Raw genomic sequence first — 17,628 nt, 5'->3', positions numbered from 1 at the left:
CTTCATTCTTCAGGTCTTCTTGACAAGGCGTCAGCAACACAGTTCACTGACCCTCTGACCACCTTCACTTCAAAGTCATAGTCCTGCAGGTTTAAAGCCCACCTCATAAGTTTGCTATTGTGGGTTTTCATTGTCTTTAACCATTGCAGTGGTGAATGGTCAGTGCACAGAGTAAAATGTCTTCCCCAGATGTAAGGCTTGGCCTTCTGGATCGCGTAGACTATGGCCAGACACTCCTTCTCCACGGTTGCCAAATGTCTCTCACCTTTCTGGAGTTTCCTACTCAGGTAGGACACTGGATGCTGGTCACCATTCTCATCCTCCTGGCAAAGAACTGCTCCTACCCCGCTGTTAGACGCATCGGTGTAGATGATGAACTCCCGGTCGAAGTCTGGAGCACGCAGCACTGGATAATTGATGAGCGCCTGCTTCAACCTCTGGAACGCCTCCTCACAGTCGCTGGTCCACGGGATGCGGTCATCAGCCTTCTTCCTCGTCAGATCGGTCAGCGGAGCCGCAATCTCGCTAAACCTCGGGATGAACTTTCTGTAGTAGCCCACCAACCCAAGAAACGATTTGACTTTTTTCCTGGTGTTGGGTCTGGGCCAATCACGAACTGCTTCTATCTTGGCCTCTAGGGGTTTTATCACTCCTCCCCCTACTATGTGACCCAAGCATTTCATTTCTGGGCTACCCAGCTGCAGTTTGTTCTCTTTACAGGGCCTAGGCCAAAGCACTTCCTCCCCTGGGTTAAAGTGCCTCTCCCTGGTTTTCTGGTCATCCCAAGCTTTCTTTCTGACCTTTTGAGCTTGCAGGGTCTCTGCTGCGAGCTCTAGGTTTCTCTTTAGGTCATTCATCAAGGTGTCTATGTATGACACAACGTCTTGTGGGTCATCCTGGGTGATCTGCTCCCAATTTTGTTTGATCAAATCAAGGGGCCCTTTCACCCTTCTCCCAAACAAAAGTTCAAACGGACTGAACCCGGTACTGGCTTGTGGCACTGATCGATAAGCAAACAAAAGGGATTGCAGCTTCTGGTCCCAATTGTTTGGATTCTCTGCCAAGTAAGCCCTAATCATGCGCATTAGAGTCCCATTGAACTTCTCAGTTAACCCATTACTTTCAGGGTGATAGGCAGTGGTTTCCTTGTGCTTAATTCCACAGATTTGCCATAACCGTTTCATGAGCTTCGATGTGAACGATGCTCCCAAATCTGTGATTATTTCTGAGGCAAATCCCATCCTGGACATATACCCCACCAAGGCATCTGCCACTGTGTTAGTTTCAATGTTAGACAAGGGTATGGCTTCAGGGTACCTCGTGGCATGGTCCACAATGGTGAGAATGAACCGGTTCCCCCTCTTTGTGGCCTTGGGCAAAGGTCCCACAATATCCACCCCTATGCATTTGAACGGAGTGTCAATCACAGGCAAAGGGCACAACTTTGCTTTGGTCCTGTCGCGGCTATTCCCCTGCCTTTGACACACATCACATTGTTTACAGAACTCTTTGATCTGTTTCCCTATTTCAGGCCAGTAAAAATTCTGTGTGATTCTCTGCTGTGTTTTGTTCACCCCTAAGTGCGCAGCAAACATGTCAGAGTGCCCCCTTTGTAAGATCATGGGGCGATACTTTTCAGGTACCACTAGCTGACTTCTGATCCCATCTCCCCCTTTTGAGATATTCCTCAGGGTCTCTCTATACAAAATCCCCTTTTTCTCTAGAAATCTCACTGGGGTTTCAGGTGTTAGCTGGGCGTCAGTCACCTGTTCAAAACACTTTTGGAGAGTGGCGTCTGCCTTTTGCTCTTGTCCAAATCTGCTGTCTGTGGTTAAGGTTTCCACCACAGCTTCTGAACTCCCCTCTGCTTCCGTCTCTGGCTCATCATTACCCCCCTGAACTGTCCCCGTGGTGGCTTGTGAACGTGTAATCACTAGCACCCGTTTCACATGTTCAGCCAGGTCATTTCCCACGAGCACGGCTGCTGGCAGAGTCGATGAAATTGCTAGCCGCCAAACTCCCCTCCAGCCGTGAAAGTTCACAGGGACCTCCGCTACTGGCAGTGAGATCACCTGCCCCTCAATTCCTGCCACCTTTATGCTCTCATTCGGGATTATATACTCCCTAGAAATAATATCTGGATGGCACAGGGTCACCTGGGAACAAGTGTCCCGCAGCCCCCTATACTGATGGTCAAGTATTCCTACGTCCACCCCTGCTGTTTCAAACAACTGAGAATCTGTTCTCACCAGTAAGCATCGCTTGACCTCCACAAGAGGACCATTTTCCTCAGCCTGATCAGCAGATGTACTTGTTCCAGATTGAGTAGCCATGGCAACAGGCTCCCTCAGTGACAATGAGCCTTGCTCTTTCTGGACACAGAACACAGCTTTTGGCTTGGTTCCACTCGAATCCTGAGGCACAATTCCTTTTAGCTGCTTTAATTTCTCACACTCTGAGATTAGATGGCCCTTTCCCTGACAGAAATAACATTTTCTGCTATATTTTGAGTTTTTCTCATCTTGTTTTGGTTTTCCCTCCAAAATCTGAGGTCTTGGTTTCATGTCTGAGGGCTTCCCTTCACCATGGGCCCCTCCCCCTTGCTGGCTTTTCCCTGGTCCCTGAGAGTACTTGCTGTAGGTTTCTTTAGGTTTCCCCATCGCTTTCCCCTCACCCAAGGGCTTTCTTATTTGGGAAATAAAATCTGCGATCTCGGCTGCTTCTGCCACAGATTTCGGTTTCCTTTCCCTCACCTGGAATTTCAGTTCCCCATGCAGGACTGAATAGAACTGTTCCAGCGCTATCAAGTCTTTGAGCTGCTGAAAGGTCTCTGTCCCCTCCTGAGATAGCCATTTCTCTAGCAGCCTCACCAATTGGGCCCCCACTTGGGTAAAAGTCTGCTCTGGTTTCTTGGTGATTGACCTGAATCTTTGCCTCAGCTGTTCCGCATTTATCCCATGTCTTGCAAACACCAGTTTTTTAAACTCTGCGAAATCTTTCATCAGTTCCTGTGGCATCTCTGAATAAACTTCAGCAAGGCTACCACTGATTAAAGATCGCATGATGGTCATCTTCTCAGTTTCCCTCACTGAGAAGTCCACAAACGCTCTTTCCACTAAGGAAAAGAACACCTCAGGACAATCTCCCTTGTGGTACACAGGGAATTTCTTCAGGTCAGCTTTAGACAATTGGCCTCCCTCAGAATCCCTATTGTTATTATTGTTCTGATTCATCAGTTCCAATTTTCTTAATTCAAACGCCATCCTTTCTTTTTCCAGAGCAATTTTCTCTCTCTCTAACCTTTCCTCCTTTTCCATTCTCTCTCTCTCTAATTCGAAATGTCTCTGTTTCTCTCTTTCCCTTTCCTCCATTTTTTCTCTCTCTAACCTTTCCTCCACTTCAAATTGCCTCATCCTCAGTTCATGCTGTTGGGCTATGAGCAATTTTCTGAGTTCTGGGTTCTGTTCTCCCGTGCTGTCACCTTGCACTGAGCCAAATTCATCCTCAGAACCTTGGTCAACCTGGGGGTCTTTCACTTCACCCATTTCTGCCATTTGGCTTCGAGTCAAGGGCATAATCCCCCCCCCCAGAACAGGCTGCTTTCAAAAGTCAAGCCTCAAAATAAAGCGACCACTTTTTTTTTCTTTTGTCTCAGAACCAGCTTTCTCTAGATTGCTGCTGTCCTTTCAGCACTAACTTGCAACAGTTGCGAGCTAGAGTCTACCCCCCTCTGCTAGGCCTCGCAGCAGGCAGGCTAAATCACTGTTACTTTACAGTTTTGCCTCAGCTTTTTTCCCGCCAAAAACAGGTTGCCTCAGAGCTCCCTAATCTAGTCCCCAATCTGAGGTTACACGTTCTTCTACTAGTGCACCCCCCCCCGTGAGGTACACCTAGAAGATTACCTACGCGCTCTCAGATTGTCCCTGACTAGACCCCCCTTGCTCTGGGCACACTTGCCAAGGCTTTGCTGGACCACTGGACAACTGGACCAGTCGTATCCCACACGCTGGACACCAATCAATGTGACAAACCCAGACCTACTGGGATCTGCCACACGTTAACTAAGCTGCCACCAACCATTCCCTATAAGAAGTCACACAGACCAGGGATGGATTTTCAACAAATAAAAGAATAAGGTTTATTTAAAACAACACACAGGGAAAATAAAATGATCAGGTGAATAAGATATAGTAACGTGGCTTAGTTTCACTCATACATACACACAGTTTGGTTCACACAGAACACTTAACTTGAAGCACAGACCCTGAACCAATCAGTTCTGGCTAACCATACAGACACCTGAACCTATCAGGTTGGTACTGACTGACACACAGTAGTACCCTGTCTGACACACAGACTCCCACACCAGCTTCTTTTTCCCAGCTGCTGCTTCTTCTTCTAACTCTCCACACACGCTCCACACATATATACAGTACAGCCCCTCCTCCTGATGTCCCGCCTTCCACTCCCCATAGGATGGAACTTTCCCTCCAAACCCATGACAGACAGGTAACATCAGTGCTGTATGTAACAATCACTTCCAGCAAAATCGCTGTACAATGAAATTGTCATCAAGCAAAAGTAAAAAACCCATTGAAATGTATTGAAAACTGTTCAGTGCGTTCCAGTGGGCGAGATACCTCACCGTCCAGTGAAGATCCTCCATAGGGCAGCCATTTTCTGGTGCCTGTATAGCGAGGAATCCGTCCTTAACACAGTGGGGAGCCATTTTGCACAGCGAGCGGCCATTTAGAGAGCTGTCGATCAGCTGTTTTTAGATTATCGTTTAGCTAAAAATCGCTGTAAAGCGGATTTTCCCCATTTAAACATCATTTTGCAATTGCAAAAACCTCATTAAGCGGATTTGTCGTGGAGTGGCGTAATCGTTAAGCAGGGCACCATTGTAAGGGCAGGATTAGAGATGGACACAAATTGCACTTTGATGATTTGGCTCACTTTGGCACGGCACTTACTTGCCTAGGTGTTCAGAGAGTGCTTCAGACTTCCCTGTCCCATCTCCTTGCCTGAGTGGGCAATTGTGTGGAGACGACAGAGGAAGGAAGCGTGCTGCAAGTGATGAAGGGGTAAGCATGCATTGGAGGCAGAGGGGAAGTGCACAGCTCCTGTAGAACACCTTTGCAGGCCCCAGGCCAAAATGTCAAATTGTGGTTTGTACCCATTTCTAGGCAGTATCATAAGTGTTCCTTCTGGCAGGCTCATCTTTGTGTTATCAGTTTTGAAATCAGGTGCTCAGCCAGTCACCTGAAGCACAGCCCACTGAAAGGAAAAACTGCTGCATGATTTCTCTTGCTGGACTTTTCTCAGTTATATTTTATGAGAAATGATTTTTTTTTGTAGAAAGATTAAGCATGGGAAATTTTAGTGGACAGTTTTCTCTTCCACATTGACAGCAATCCACAGATGGATTAAATGGTTTAAATCTAGCTGTTACAACTTCATTGATTGGCATTTGGTTGCCAAGATGACTTTCTTACCATTAACACTACTGCTATTTGAATGTCACAGTAATGGTTTATGTAATGCTCTCTATGTGGGGCTTCCCTTGAGGCTGATCCAGAGACAACAGTGGGTCCAGAACATGGTGGCCAGACTGATGGTTAGTGCGAGCAAGTTTGACCATATCACCCCAGTTCTGGCTCGCCTCCACCGGTTACCCATTTCATCCTGGATCAGTTTCAAGTTTCTGTCACTCACGTACAAAGTTCTCCTTGGGCCCACGCTACGTGTTAGAATGTCCTTTCCCTATGCCATCTTCCTGACCCACTAGATAATCATGGGCGAGACTCCTTTGGGTGGCTACTCTGAGGGAGACCCAGAAGTCATCTACTAGAAGTAGGGCTTCCTTCACGATGGCCCTAATTTTCTGGAACTACCTTCTGGAGGAGCTTCACATGACACCCTCCCTGGGGACATTCAGGAGGCAACTAGAAGACATGGCTTTTTAAGGAAGCTTTCCACACTGACATGAGCTGACCGCCTTTTCTCTGTCATTTTGTTGTTTTGTAGTCTGTGCCATCTGTTTTTTTCCTTACTTGTTATTTGGTTTTAAATAGTTTTCTTTTTATGTTGGCTTGGTTTGTTTATTACTGTAAACCACCCATAGTAATGCTCTAGCACTAATGGGGAGCAGTATACAAATTTAGGTAATAAATAAATTAAATAGTACAGGGTTATTTTTTGTTTTATATAATTTAAACATTGATGTAACTACCAGCCGATAACTTAACTAGCCTGTAACATGTACGTCATCTCCTTTGAACCACACTGCTTGCAGAGCAAACTTGAGTCCTGATACATTTGCTTATTTTTAAAATGGAACAAATCTGTTTGTTGTTTTATTGCAACAAGACATCGTGTGTCTATAACTTTTGAAACTGATAATTGATTATTAGTGCAGTGAGAGTAGCTTGTGATTGTGTCCTATTTAATTTAATTGTTTGGATGCTAAATCCCAGAATACAGTCAACCCTCGAGTTACGAATGTCCCTGCATCCGAACTTTTCGATTTACAAAAGGCTCCGTTTGCAAAAATTGGCATCGACTTGCGAACGGACCCTCGACCTACGAACGAGGTCGAGGCTCAGTTCGCAAGTCAATGCCATTTTTTGCAAACGGAGCTGTTTGTCGCCTTCGGAGGTCTCAAAGGGCTTTCCCCCCGAAATCAAAGGAAGCCCTTTGAAACCTCCGAAGGCAAAAAGGCAGGGAGAAAGGGCTGGAAATTCGAATTTCCTGCCCTTTCTCCCTGTCTTTTTGCCTTCGGAGCTCTCAAAGGGCTTTCCACCCAACATCAGATGAAGCCCTTTGAGAGCTCCGAAGGCGTCGATCGCGGCGCAGGAACCCCCAGGGAGGTCTCCAATGGTGGCGGGCAAGCCCTGGGAGACCTCCCTGGGGGTCCCCGCCGCAATCGGCACCTTCAGAGGTCTCAAAGGGCTTTCCGCCCGACATTGGAGGAAGCCCTTTGACAGCTCCAAACGCAAAAAGACTTCCTCCGATGCAGGGGAGAAAAGCTCTTTGATCTCCGAAGGTAATTTTTTGAAATGCTGGAATGGATTAATTCCATTCCCATGCATTTAAATGGAAAATGGTACTTCGACTTACGAACTTTTTGACGTACGAACGCCGTTCCAAAACGAATTAAGTTCGTAAGTTGAGGTACCACTGTATTCCATTCTGGAAGTTCCAGACACCTGAGTAGTGTTCACCTGGAAGAAGACTGGGCTAAAAGGCCTCATGGCCCAGAATAGGCTGATCTCAGACCTAGTTTTCTTTTGGAAAGAGAGCTGCCCAAAAGCCATCAGGGCAGCTTTTTTTGCCATGAGGCTTTCCAGGTGAGCACAGTTTAGGTTCTGTCGGGCAGATGAAACTGCCAGGATGGAGAATTCTGGGATTTAGAGACAAAACAAAAACAAATACTGATAATTGTTTTGAAATTACTGCTCAAATGTATGTTAGCACTGTTCCATGGCAGCTTCCCATCTGATGTCAAAACAAATATTTAGAATTTTATGACAGTTTGCCTTACTCGTATTTTGGGAAATTAAGTGGATAATTTAGTCAATCTTTTCTCCCACTTCTCCCTTAAAACAGGGTTTCTTTTGAGAAGACATCAGTTTCATATGAAGAGAGCTTCTCTTCTTAATAACTGGGTCAGAAGTTGGCATGGTGATTTATTTCTGCCTTTGATGGAAGAGTAACCAGATCTCTCACCGCTGGACTTAGAACACTTCACAAGAATTACAAGATGTCATCAAATAGGAGTCAGAATCCTCATGGACTTAAGCAGATTGGTCTTGATCAGATTTGGGATGATCTCAGAGCTGGAATTCAGCAAGTTTATACAAGGCAAAGTATGGCAAAATCCAGATATATGGAACTTTATACGTATCCTTAGCCATGTTTATGTTGGTATAGAATTACACTCTTTTGCTATTATAGCAGTAGGCAGCATTAGGGTACGTTATTACCTTTAGTAAGTCTGCAGTATGAGTACATGGAGATCCAGATATGTCTAGAGAAATATGGTCTCTTGAGTGCAAGTGAACTTCCTGATTTGTTTCCAGCTTCCATTATTTGACCAAGAGTAAACAAGAGAATCAGAGCCACTGGCAAAACCAGAATTTTTGACTCAACTCTTTCATATTTCTTCAGAAACTAAAGTATACCAGGACTATTAGGATTATGTGTACCAGAATATCAAGATTGTACTCTCTGGCATAAATCTTCTTGAATTATTTGGCTATCCATGCACTCTGCATACCAACCTGGAAATATAAGTTGATGTGGCTAGGGGTTGTTATCACAAGACCTGAATCTTTTGTTCTGCAACAATCTTAGTATTATTATTTTTGTGCAACTGCTTTGTGGTCTGGAGGATTTTGTATCATGCAGAGCTTTGAAGGATTTTGTTGTATTTTTCTAGCAAAATCATCACTGTTTTATCCTGTTTTCTTTGAATAAAGCAACACATTTATTCTCTGGGCCACTAATTACTTACTAGTATGACTTAAAATAGTCTTAGTCCTTAATTACCAAGCTGAATTTTCTTGTAAACATGGGTATGTAATACAAGGTATGTATTGGTTGTTGTGGGTTTTTCGGGCTCTTTGGCTGTGTTCTGAAAGTTGTTCTTCCTGACGTTTCACCAGTCTCCGTGGCCGGCATCTTCAGAGGACTGGAGTAGGAACTCTGTCCATGCTCTGTTGCTCTGTCCCAGAAGATGTTTGTTAGTTGAAACGTTCGTAAGTAGAAGCAAAATTTCCCATAGGAATGCACTGAAAACCAATTAATTCATTCCGGCTGTTTTTGGTTCTTATGTAGAGGCGCCGTTCATACGTTGAAGCATTAGTTCCCATAGGAACTAATGCAAAGCTGGTTAATCCGTACTCTACCACTAGGGGGGGAATTTTTTCTTTTGACCTAAGATGAACTTAGGACAAAAAAAGGACAGGAAAGGGGGGGAAGGGAACACCTTCTAAACAGAACACCTTTAAAAAAGCCACAGAATCCAGCAACCATTATTCCAGCACAGAACTCCTCATCACAAAAAGAGAGCATGGGGGGGGGGAAGATGCTTGCGTCTAAACTCCGTTTTAAAGCCTGCCTGCCTGCCTGCCTGCATCTACAACCACCACAGCCCCTCACAGAATATTTTCTGATTTTAAAACAGACTTTAGAACCACATTTTAATCACACACATTTTAAAACTAAAATCTACACTGCAAGACCTATTAGAGCACAGAAACATAACCCCCCCACCTAGCCCAAACCCCCCCACCAAGCTGCAAATATTCCCTGTACAGTAAATACAGTGTACTCACCCAGAACAGGCAGTCTTTCTGTTTTAAAAAAGAAAATAAAAAATCCAAAAATTAAAACAAAAAAAATACAGTACAGTACCAGGCAGTACCAGGCAGTCTGAAGTCTCTTTCTGTATCCACACTCTCTAACCGCTGGGGCGAGCGAGGTAGCACACAAGTAGCCTCTTTGCTGGCCAACAGTTAACTGAAAGTTCAAATTTCCCGCCTTCTCCGTGTTTTTTCTGTTCATACTGTAAGTAGAAGCTCCGTTCGCAAGTAGAAGCAACATTTTGCAAACGGAGCTGTTCGTAAGTTAAAATGTTTGTAGGTAGGGATGTTTGTAAGTAGAGGTTCCACTGTATACTAGAACATCTTGTTTACTTTTAAGATCCTTGGTAGCCCACTCTTTATGGGTATGTGGAATGACAAATGGAATTCCATGTTCAGCTCTCACATATGCCATGAATTCACTTGGTGGACAGTATTCTTAGCCCCTGCTTCTACATAGGTAAGATTAATAATTTAATTTTTCTTCGTGATGTGCATGTATCCACATAAATTGGGTTTATGTCTGCGCAAAACTCGTTCAGAAAGTTCCAGAGCCTCAAAAGCGTCTTGTCCGCTGCCACCACAGCACACATTGAACTGCTCTGGAGCCTTTTTGTACAGTGGTGCCTCGACTTACAAGTGTCCCAATTTATGACCAATTCGAGTTACGACCAGCTCCGGCTGCAAAATTTTGCTTTGACTTGCGACCGGCACTTTGAGTTATGAATGGGAAAAAAAGGCGGGGAATTTGAACTGCTTTCAGTTAACCGTTGGTCAGCAAAGAGGCTGCTTCTCTGTAGTTCTTTCTCCCCAGTGGTTAGAGAGTGTGGGTTAAGAGAGAGACTTCAGACCTCCTGGTATTGTACTGTACAGTGGACCCTCGATTTACGCACAGCTACACTTACGAACTTTTTGACTTATGTACTTCTCAGGCCGCAAAATTTCACTTTGACTTGCGGCCGGAGAATCGACCTACCGACTAAAAACAAAAACGGGAGGAGCGGGGAAAGCGGGAAAATTGAACTGCTTTCAGTTAACCGTTGGCCATCGAAGAGAGTGCTAGTCTGCTTCCTCACTTGTCCTGGTGGTTAAAGAGTGGTTAGGAAGAGTCTTCAGAGAGTCTGCCTGGTACTGCCTGGTACTATATTGCTTGGTACTGCCTGGTGCTGTCTGGTACAGTGCTGTATACTGTACTATGGACTGTATTCTTTTGGATTTTTAATTTTTGAATTTTTTTACTTTCTTTTTTTAACTAGAGATGCTGCCTGCTCTGGGTGAGTACTGTACATTTATTGGGTTTTTTGCAGCTTGGTGGGGGGTTAGGGCTAGGTGGGGAGTTATGTTTCTGTGCTCTAATGGGTCTTGCAGTGTTGATTTAAAATGTGAAAAGTAGACTAATATTACGTAAATTAGAAATGTGAAAGTTAGACTACAATAATTTTTAAATGTAAAATTTACTGTATTTATTTTTGCATTCTGTGGATTCTAGGGTTTGTGTATGAGACCTCTCTTTTGTTTTAAAATGTGTGGGTTTCAAATGTACAGGTCAGAAAATTTTCTGTGAGGGCCTGTGGTTGCTGGCATGGTGTAAAATTGGGTTTTAATTTTTGTTGATTTTTGAAGCAGGCAGGCTGTACTGTACCCGTACTGTACAGTAAAATGCAGTGTAAGAATCCAAAGTCTTTTTGCTTTAAATCAGAAAATGTTCCATGAGGGCCTGTGGTGGTTGTAGATGCAGGCAGCCAGGCTTTAAAATGGCAGCCAGGCAGGCTGGCTGGCAGGCTTTAAAGTGTAGTTCAGAGTCATGTCTCTCTTTGTGATGAGGAATTCTGTGCAGGAAGAATGCTTGTTTGCTTGCTGATGGTTGGTGCAAGCAGTTCAGACTCGTGTCTCTGGGTGCAAACAGGCTTTAAACTGCAGTTCAGAGTCATGTCTCTCTTTGTGATGAGGAATTCTGTGCAGGAAGAATGCTTTCTGTTTGTTGAAGCAGGCAGGCTTAAAAATGCGGTTGAGACTCATGTCTCTGGGTACTGCCTGGTACCCAGAGACATGAGTCTCTGTTAGTACCCAGAGACTCATGTCTCTGAGTACTAACAGGCTTTAAAATGGAGTTCAGACTCATGTCTCCCTTGGCTTGGTTGAAAAAAAGATTTTAAAAGTGATTTTAAAACTGTTCCCTGCCTCCCTCCCTCCTTTCCTGCCCTTTTTTTTTTTTTTGACCTAAGTTCATCTTAGGTCAAAAGAAGAAAAAAGAAAAACATTTCTCCCCCTAGTGGTAGAGTACAGATTAGCCGGCTTCCATTAGTTCCTGTGGAACAAAAACAGCCTGTTACGGATTACAGGGTTTTCAATGCATTCCTATGGGAAATGGACCCTTGACCTACGGACTTTTCGACCTGCGGCCACCGTTCCAAAATGGATTAATTTTGTAAGTCGGGGGTCCACTGTATATTTTTTTGGCATTTTTTTTTCAATTTTTTCTTTTTGGATTTTTGCTTTTTGCTTTTTGACTTTCTTTTTTAAAACAGAGAGACTACCTGTTCTGGGGAAGTACTGTATGTACAGGGGTTTTGCAGAGTTGGATTGGGCTGGGGGTTATGTTTGTGTGCTCTGGTGGGTCTTGCAATGTGTAGTTGTAGCATTTTTAGTCCCTTCTAGAATGTTTTTTTATTCTGTGGCTCCTAGGCTTTGTGTACTGTGACGTCTCTTTTGTTTTAAAAGGTGCTGGTTTAAAATGTGTGGGTTTAAAATGTGTTTTAGACTCCAAAGTCTCTCCCCCCCATTGTCTTCTCTCTCTCTTTCTCTTTTTGTGCCTAAAAGCACAAACCTTTGTCTGAGGGGTCTGTGTGCCCCAGTGATGACCTCCCTTCTTTCTTCTTTTCCCCACTGTTCCCTCCCTCCGTTCTTTCCTGGCCTTTTTTAACCTAAGTAAAAAAAAAGTCTCCCACTAGTGGTAGTGGACGGATTAACCGCTTTTCCATTGGTTCTTATGGGAACGAATGCGTCGATTTGCGACCAATACCTTGAGATACGACCAAAAACAGCCAGAATGGATTAATAGCTATGGGAAATGTTGCTTCGACTTAACAACCATTTTGAGTTACAACCATTTTTTGGAATGGATTAAGTTCGTAAATTGAGGCACCACTGTACTTACCTCTGTCATTTGGCGATAAGTCTCTGCCTTCATTTTCTTCCTTCTTCTTTACCTCTTAGTTATTTAGGGGGAAAGGAGATATTTTGTTTAAAAAGATACTTATCCTTCCCCCTCGGAGGCCCACCAAGGCTTTCCTTTCCGGTCCCTCATCCCTGATTTATGGCCTCTGCCCTAATGAAAAAGTGTGCCACTTGTGGCAAAAAGATATCTAAATCAGATGGGCAAAATATTTGCTTTTTTTCCTTGGGGGAAGCTCACATTGTCCAATCTTGCAAAATATGCAAGACGTTTACAGCTCTTTGAAAAATCTCCAGTCCCGCTTGCACTTCTTCCTTTGGGAAAAATCCCTTCAGGTGACTGACGTTACTCTGAGACAACAACCAGAACCTTTGGCCACCAAGATCATGGACTATGCAGACCAGTCCTCAGCACTAGCCCTTCCGGCCCCTTTGACCTCAAAACCACCTTAGAAATCCACCAAGAAGTCGGACCACAATACCTGTAAATGACTAACACCTTCCAATACTGAAGATGTCAAACAAAAGAAAAGGAGACAGAGAGTCGATACAGAGTTCCTCGTTGCTACCTCAGACTCCCAACTGCCTGTCCGAGAGCCAACCTCTGCTATTACTGCAGATGCCCAGTACGTCTCGGTCTCAGAAGGTGAATATTGTAGCCTTTCTGTGCAGAGTGTTCCTATGTCTCCGAGAGCTCCCTCTCCTTGTACTTCTTAGAGAGAGCTATTACTTCCTCCTTGTGTGTTCAAGGATGACCAATGATCTAAATCAGAGGCCCTTCCCCTGACCCAACTATCACCTGAGTCTCAACATCATGGTTGAACCTGGTGGAGTCCAAAATCATATTCAGCTACATGATCTCCATCACATTGTCAACTTCCTTGCTATTCGAGATCTCCTTTGGTGGATTGTTGATATCGGGACAACTCGTACTATGCTCCTTTTCTTCTACCCTTCCCATTTCCTGTATGGGTACAGGGACTGCCATTACCACACTGTTGGTGTAGTCATAGATCTCGAGATCATACTAGGCTGCATGCCCAGACTAGAATCTGCTCTCACTCTTGATAAACCTATAACTATGGCCCCTGGAGATGCTCCCCTCAATATCGTTAACTGGTGAGGGGACTTTTGTAGCCATTGGGAACTTGAAAAACATTTCCAATCTCGAGTTCCTTTATGCTCATCCTCATCAAGCTATTGAAACTCGATCGCCACAGGACCACCGTCTTTCAGCCTCCATACACACGACTATGTCCTTTATTGGATTTCCATGCCCTAAACAGATTTATCACTCGAAAGTGCTTCCAGATGATAACAGTGCAATCTATCCTCCCCCTACTTCAGCTGGGAGACTGGTTCGAATCCATAGACCTACAAGATGTGAATTACGACATCTCAGTTCACCCACAACATTGTCGTTTCCTCACCTTCATCATCAATCAGGCTTACCACTTCCACAGACTCCCCTTCAGTCTCTTGACACCCTCGAGGATCTTCGTGAAATGTATGGTGCCTGTGGCTGCCTTTCTCAGAACATGGGTCAGTGATGGCGAACCTATGGCATGCATGCCACAGCTGGCACGGAGAGCCCTTTCTGGGGGCATGCGAGCCATAAGTTGCTGGATTGCTACCCCACCCCCCAGCAACCAAATCTCAGGAGGCAGCTGCAGCCCCAGTGCTGGTGCTTCAACAGGCAGTGGGCCAGGATCTGAAGCAGCTGGCGCTGGCGATGGATCCAAAGTGGGGTCTCAAGGCACCTCTGTGCCTATGATTCCCACTTCTGCTGCCACTTCCGGTACTGCCACGCCATTTCCAGTTCCGCCACCGCCACAGCACACCACCCACTGTTTTTTTTCTTTTTCCAGTTCGGGCACTTGGGCCCAAAAAGGTTCGCCGCCACTGACATGGGGTGTATGCGTTTTCCTTTATATTGGCTCCTGGAGGCACACAAGAGGGAAATGTTACAAGCCAACATTCACTTTACTATGCACCTTTTGTTGAATCTCGGGCTCCACATCAACATAGACAAATATGCGTGCCCAATCCATCCATTACATTGGGGCAACCCGTGACACAAATCGAGCACGGGCTTGTCTCCCCCAAACAAGAGTGAATTGTATCATACACTTCACTCAGAAACTCATCTAAACCAAGATGTAATTCCTCACTCCATACAGTGCTTCTTTAGGGCACATTGCATCCACCACAACCGTTTAACCTCATGCCAGGCTCAGACTAAGGCCCCTCCAATCCTTCTATTTCCTAGCCTAAGTAGACAAAAGAGACTCTCCTCACAAAAAACTATCTCTTTTCCCATGGCTCATGCACCACCTCCGATGGATAGTCAAGGCTCACTTACAAGTCAGCACCCCCTTTTGCCATGAACAACTGCACAGTCCAAATCTCCATGGCCAATACCATAGTGATGTTTTATATCAATAAAAAAAGGTAGACCAGGTCCCCAAGCCTCCTATACCTCTCTGACCTCCTCTGGGAGTGCTGTATTGCCCATCACATCATCCCAATAGCAACTCACATTTCAGGCATGGACAACAAGACAGTGGATCACCTCAACTGAACAATGACTCAGAGACACAAATGGCAGCTATCCCACATTGCTTACAGCCAGCTTGTTTATCACTGGGGCATACACTTGGCGTGTGTTTTTGCCACTGCGAACAATTCCAAATGTGCAAACTACTGCTCCCACACAACCAGGCATACTGACTAGACCAAAGGCCTATTGTACATGTTCCCTCCCTTTCCACTGACCCAGCACACACTCGTGAGAATCCTTCACAACAACTCTTGGTGGCCTCCGCCAACAGTGGTTCATGACCCTCCTCACTGAATCTGACAAAATCAGCCTGCCCCAGCACCATGACCTTCATTTTCAGCATGGGGGAAACAGTCTTCCATTTAAACATTCCTCACCTGAAGCTTACAGCCTGGAGGATATTCCCTTCCTCACCAACATTTTGAAGCAGGTCAGGCATCCTTCCATGAATTGCCTCTGTGGCTACAAATGGAGCAAGTTTCAACTTTATGTATCCTTCTGTCAGCTTCCCCAGCCTCTATCTACTGTCCTGATCTTTCTCCTGAACCTTAAGCATCAGGGCCTTTTTTCCTATTCCAAAAATGTCTACCTTGTAATACACGAGCCTGCTGGTCATTCTTCCACCTGCACCCATCAGACGGTCAAGAAGTTCCTGAAAGGTCTTCAAAATGCCATCTCTGATGTGAAACCTCCACAATACCCTTGGTTGTTTCCTCTTGTCTTGTTTCAGCTTATCAGTCACCCTTTTGAACCACTGGTAACAACTGACATTTGTCTCCTTATTCTCAAGAGTCTGCTCACTCTCACATCTGCACACCGAGCAGCTGAACTCATAGCCCTTCACGGTGACCTCACTTACTGTCAGGAATGCCCCTCCATAAAGTAGCTATTTCACTAGGGGAAGGTGCCAATTTTAGTTCCCAAATTCCACCACCCTTTGAACCCTAGCCTGGGTAAAACCTAGAAGATATGTGACATAGCATCTGTGGGCAAGCTTCTAACCCTAGATTTCCAATTATTCCCTTATCTGGGGTAAAATACTGCTGGCTGTGTACTTTAAGACTTGCAAACCAGCCTGACAAGGTAGAATATGCAAAGAACAAATAGCCAACATAGCCCTGTGGCGAAGACATTTTCTTTAGACACTCAAACCCTTGTTTCCTCAAGGATCACACTTGGGTAAAATATAAAATAAAGTTTATTTAAAAGAGTAAAAAGTTATAAAACATAAGAAATTCAAAAGAATTACAAATTGTACTGTTAAAAAGCCAAGCCTCTAAGGATTAAATGAGCTTCTGAAAACAATTCCTAGTAAAACAATGAAAGAAGCTAGCTAACTAGAGTATAATGGGTTTACTACTTAATTACCATGCCATTCTATGTTGCCATTGCTAAGTCTCCTAATCAATCAGTGAAGGCTGTAAACTTAAGCCTGCCACTCCCTCCTGCTCCTCCTTCTCAAATTCACACACACCTACCCCCTTTCTATAACTTAAATCAAAGTCTCTACATCATGATGATATCCAGTCAGCATAAAGTCCTTTGTTCGCAAATCCGCATCCCTCTTGTAACTTTCCAGAGTCCAGTCTCCCATTCCCAGGGTAGTAAGCAATTATGATGGAATCCAGTGTTTATCACTTCGGGGCTGCAACCTTGAAGCGGTCAGGAAGACAAAACAAAAGAGATTTTGAAAAACAAGTACTACAAGACCCATAGCCTCACACTTACCTTGCTTTTTCCTGTGACAATCTTTCACACATATGTCTCCTTTTTGCCCAAGGTGACCTCTCGTTTTCATATGTCACAACCTGTAGTTCTTTTATCCTTTACCACAAAGTGGCTTTAAAGTATTGCTCCACTCTCTGGATGTTAGGAGAGCTTTGGTCTTCTACTTACACAGAACAAAACACTTCAGGCAAACAAACATACTTTTTGTATCCTACCAGGGTCCCAAAAAAGGAACAGCCGGTCTCCTCCAAATGGATCACCATGGCTGTTTCTCTCCCTCCAAGTCATTCCCTCCAACTCTCCATGACCACTCCACCAGAGGCATCACCACTTACACTGCATTTCTTTGGCGCATTGACATACAAGACATCTGTTGAGTGGCCACATGGTCACAGGCACTCACCTTTGTCACCCATTATAGATTAGACTTTAGAGCTTAGAGAGATGCTTCTTTTTGCATGGCTGTTCTCTCGTATTCTGGCTTAACTCCCACCTCCAAACCTCAGCTTGATAGTCTTCCCATTTGTGTGCATGCATGAACACTACAAAGATGTGGTTACCATAACTGGTTCTTTGAGTGGTGATCCATGTATCCACACAACCCACCCACCTCCCCTCTTGTTTCTCCCTCCGTCTTGCAGTGGACATCTGGGACTGAGGAGAGCAGGGCCATGCTTGCATGATAGACGCAAAGACGCTTTTGCTTTTGAGCCTCTGGAACTTTCTGAACCAGCCTTTGCATAGGCGTAGGCCACATTTGTGTGGATACATGGATCACCACTTGAAAAACTGTAGTTACAG

The 17,628-nt window shown here is 44.7% G+C and overlaps 1 protein-coding gene across 5 annotated transcripts in view; it reads left to right on the top strand.

Annotated features, from left to right (window-relative positions):
• Nucleotides 1-17,628, top strand: part of CUL1 (cullin 1) — a 149,855-nt gene that overhangs the window by 33,330 nt on the left and 98,897 nt on the right. For 4 of the 5 annotated variants that reach the window (XM_078377405.1, XM_020811130.3, XM_078377406.1 and 1 more), the window contains one exon: nt 7,609-7,902. The exons of the other annotated variant lie outside the window; for it this stretch is intronic. In XM_078377405.1, coding sequence (XP_078233531.1) covers nt 7,763-7,902 — 140 coding nt within the window. In that variant the 5' untranslated portion in view covers nt 7,609-7,762. The remainder of the gene's footprint in view (nt 1-7,608; nt 7,903-17,628) is intronic. 5 annotated transcript variants of the gene reach the window in all.

This window comes from Pogona vitticeps, chromosome 6, assembly GCF_051106095.1.
Source record: "Pogona vitticeps strain Pit_001003342236 chromosome 6, PviZW2.1, whole genome shotgun sequence".
In the NCBI taxonomy this organism is placed as follows: domain Eukaryota; kingdom Metazoa; phylum Chordata; class Lepidosauria; order Squamata; family Agamidae; genus Pogona; species Pogona vitticeps.
This window is presented reverse-complemented; position numbering and strand designations above follow the sequence as displayed.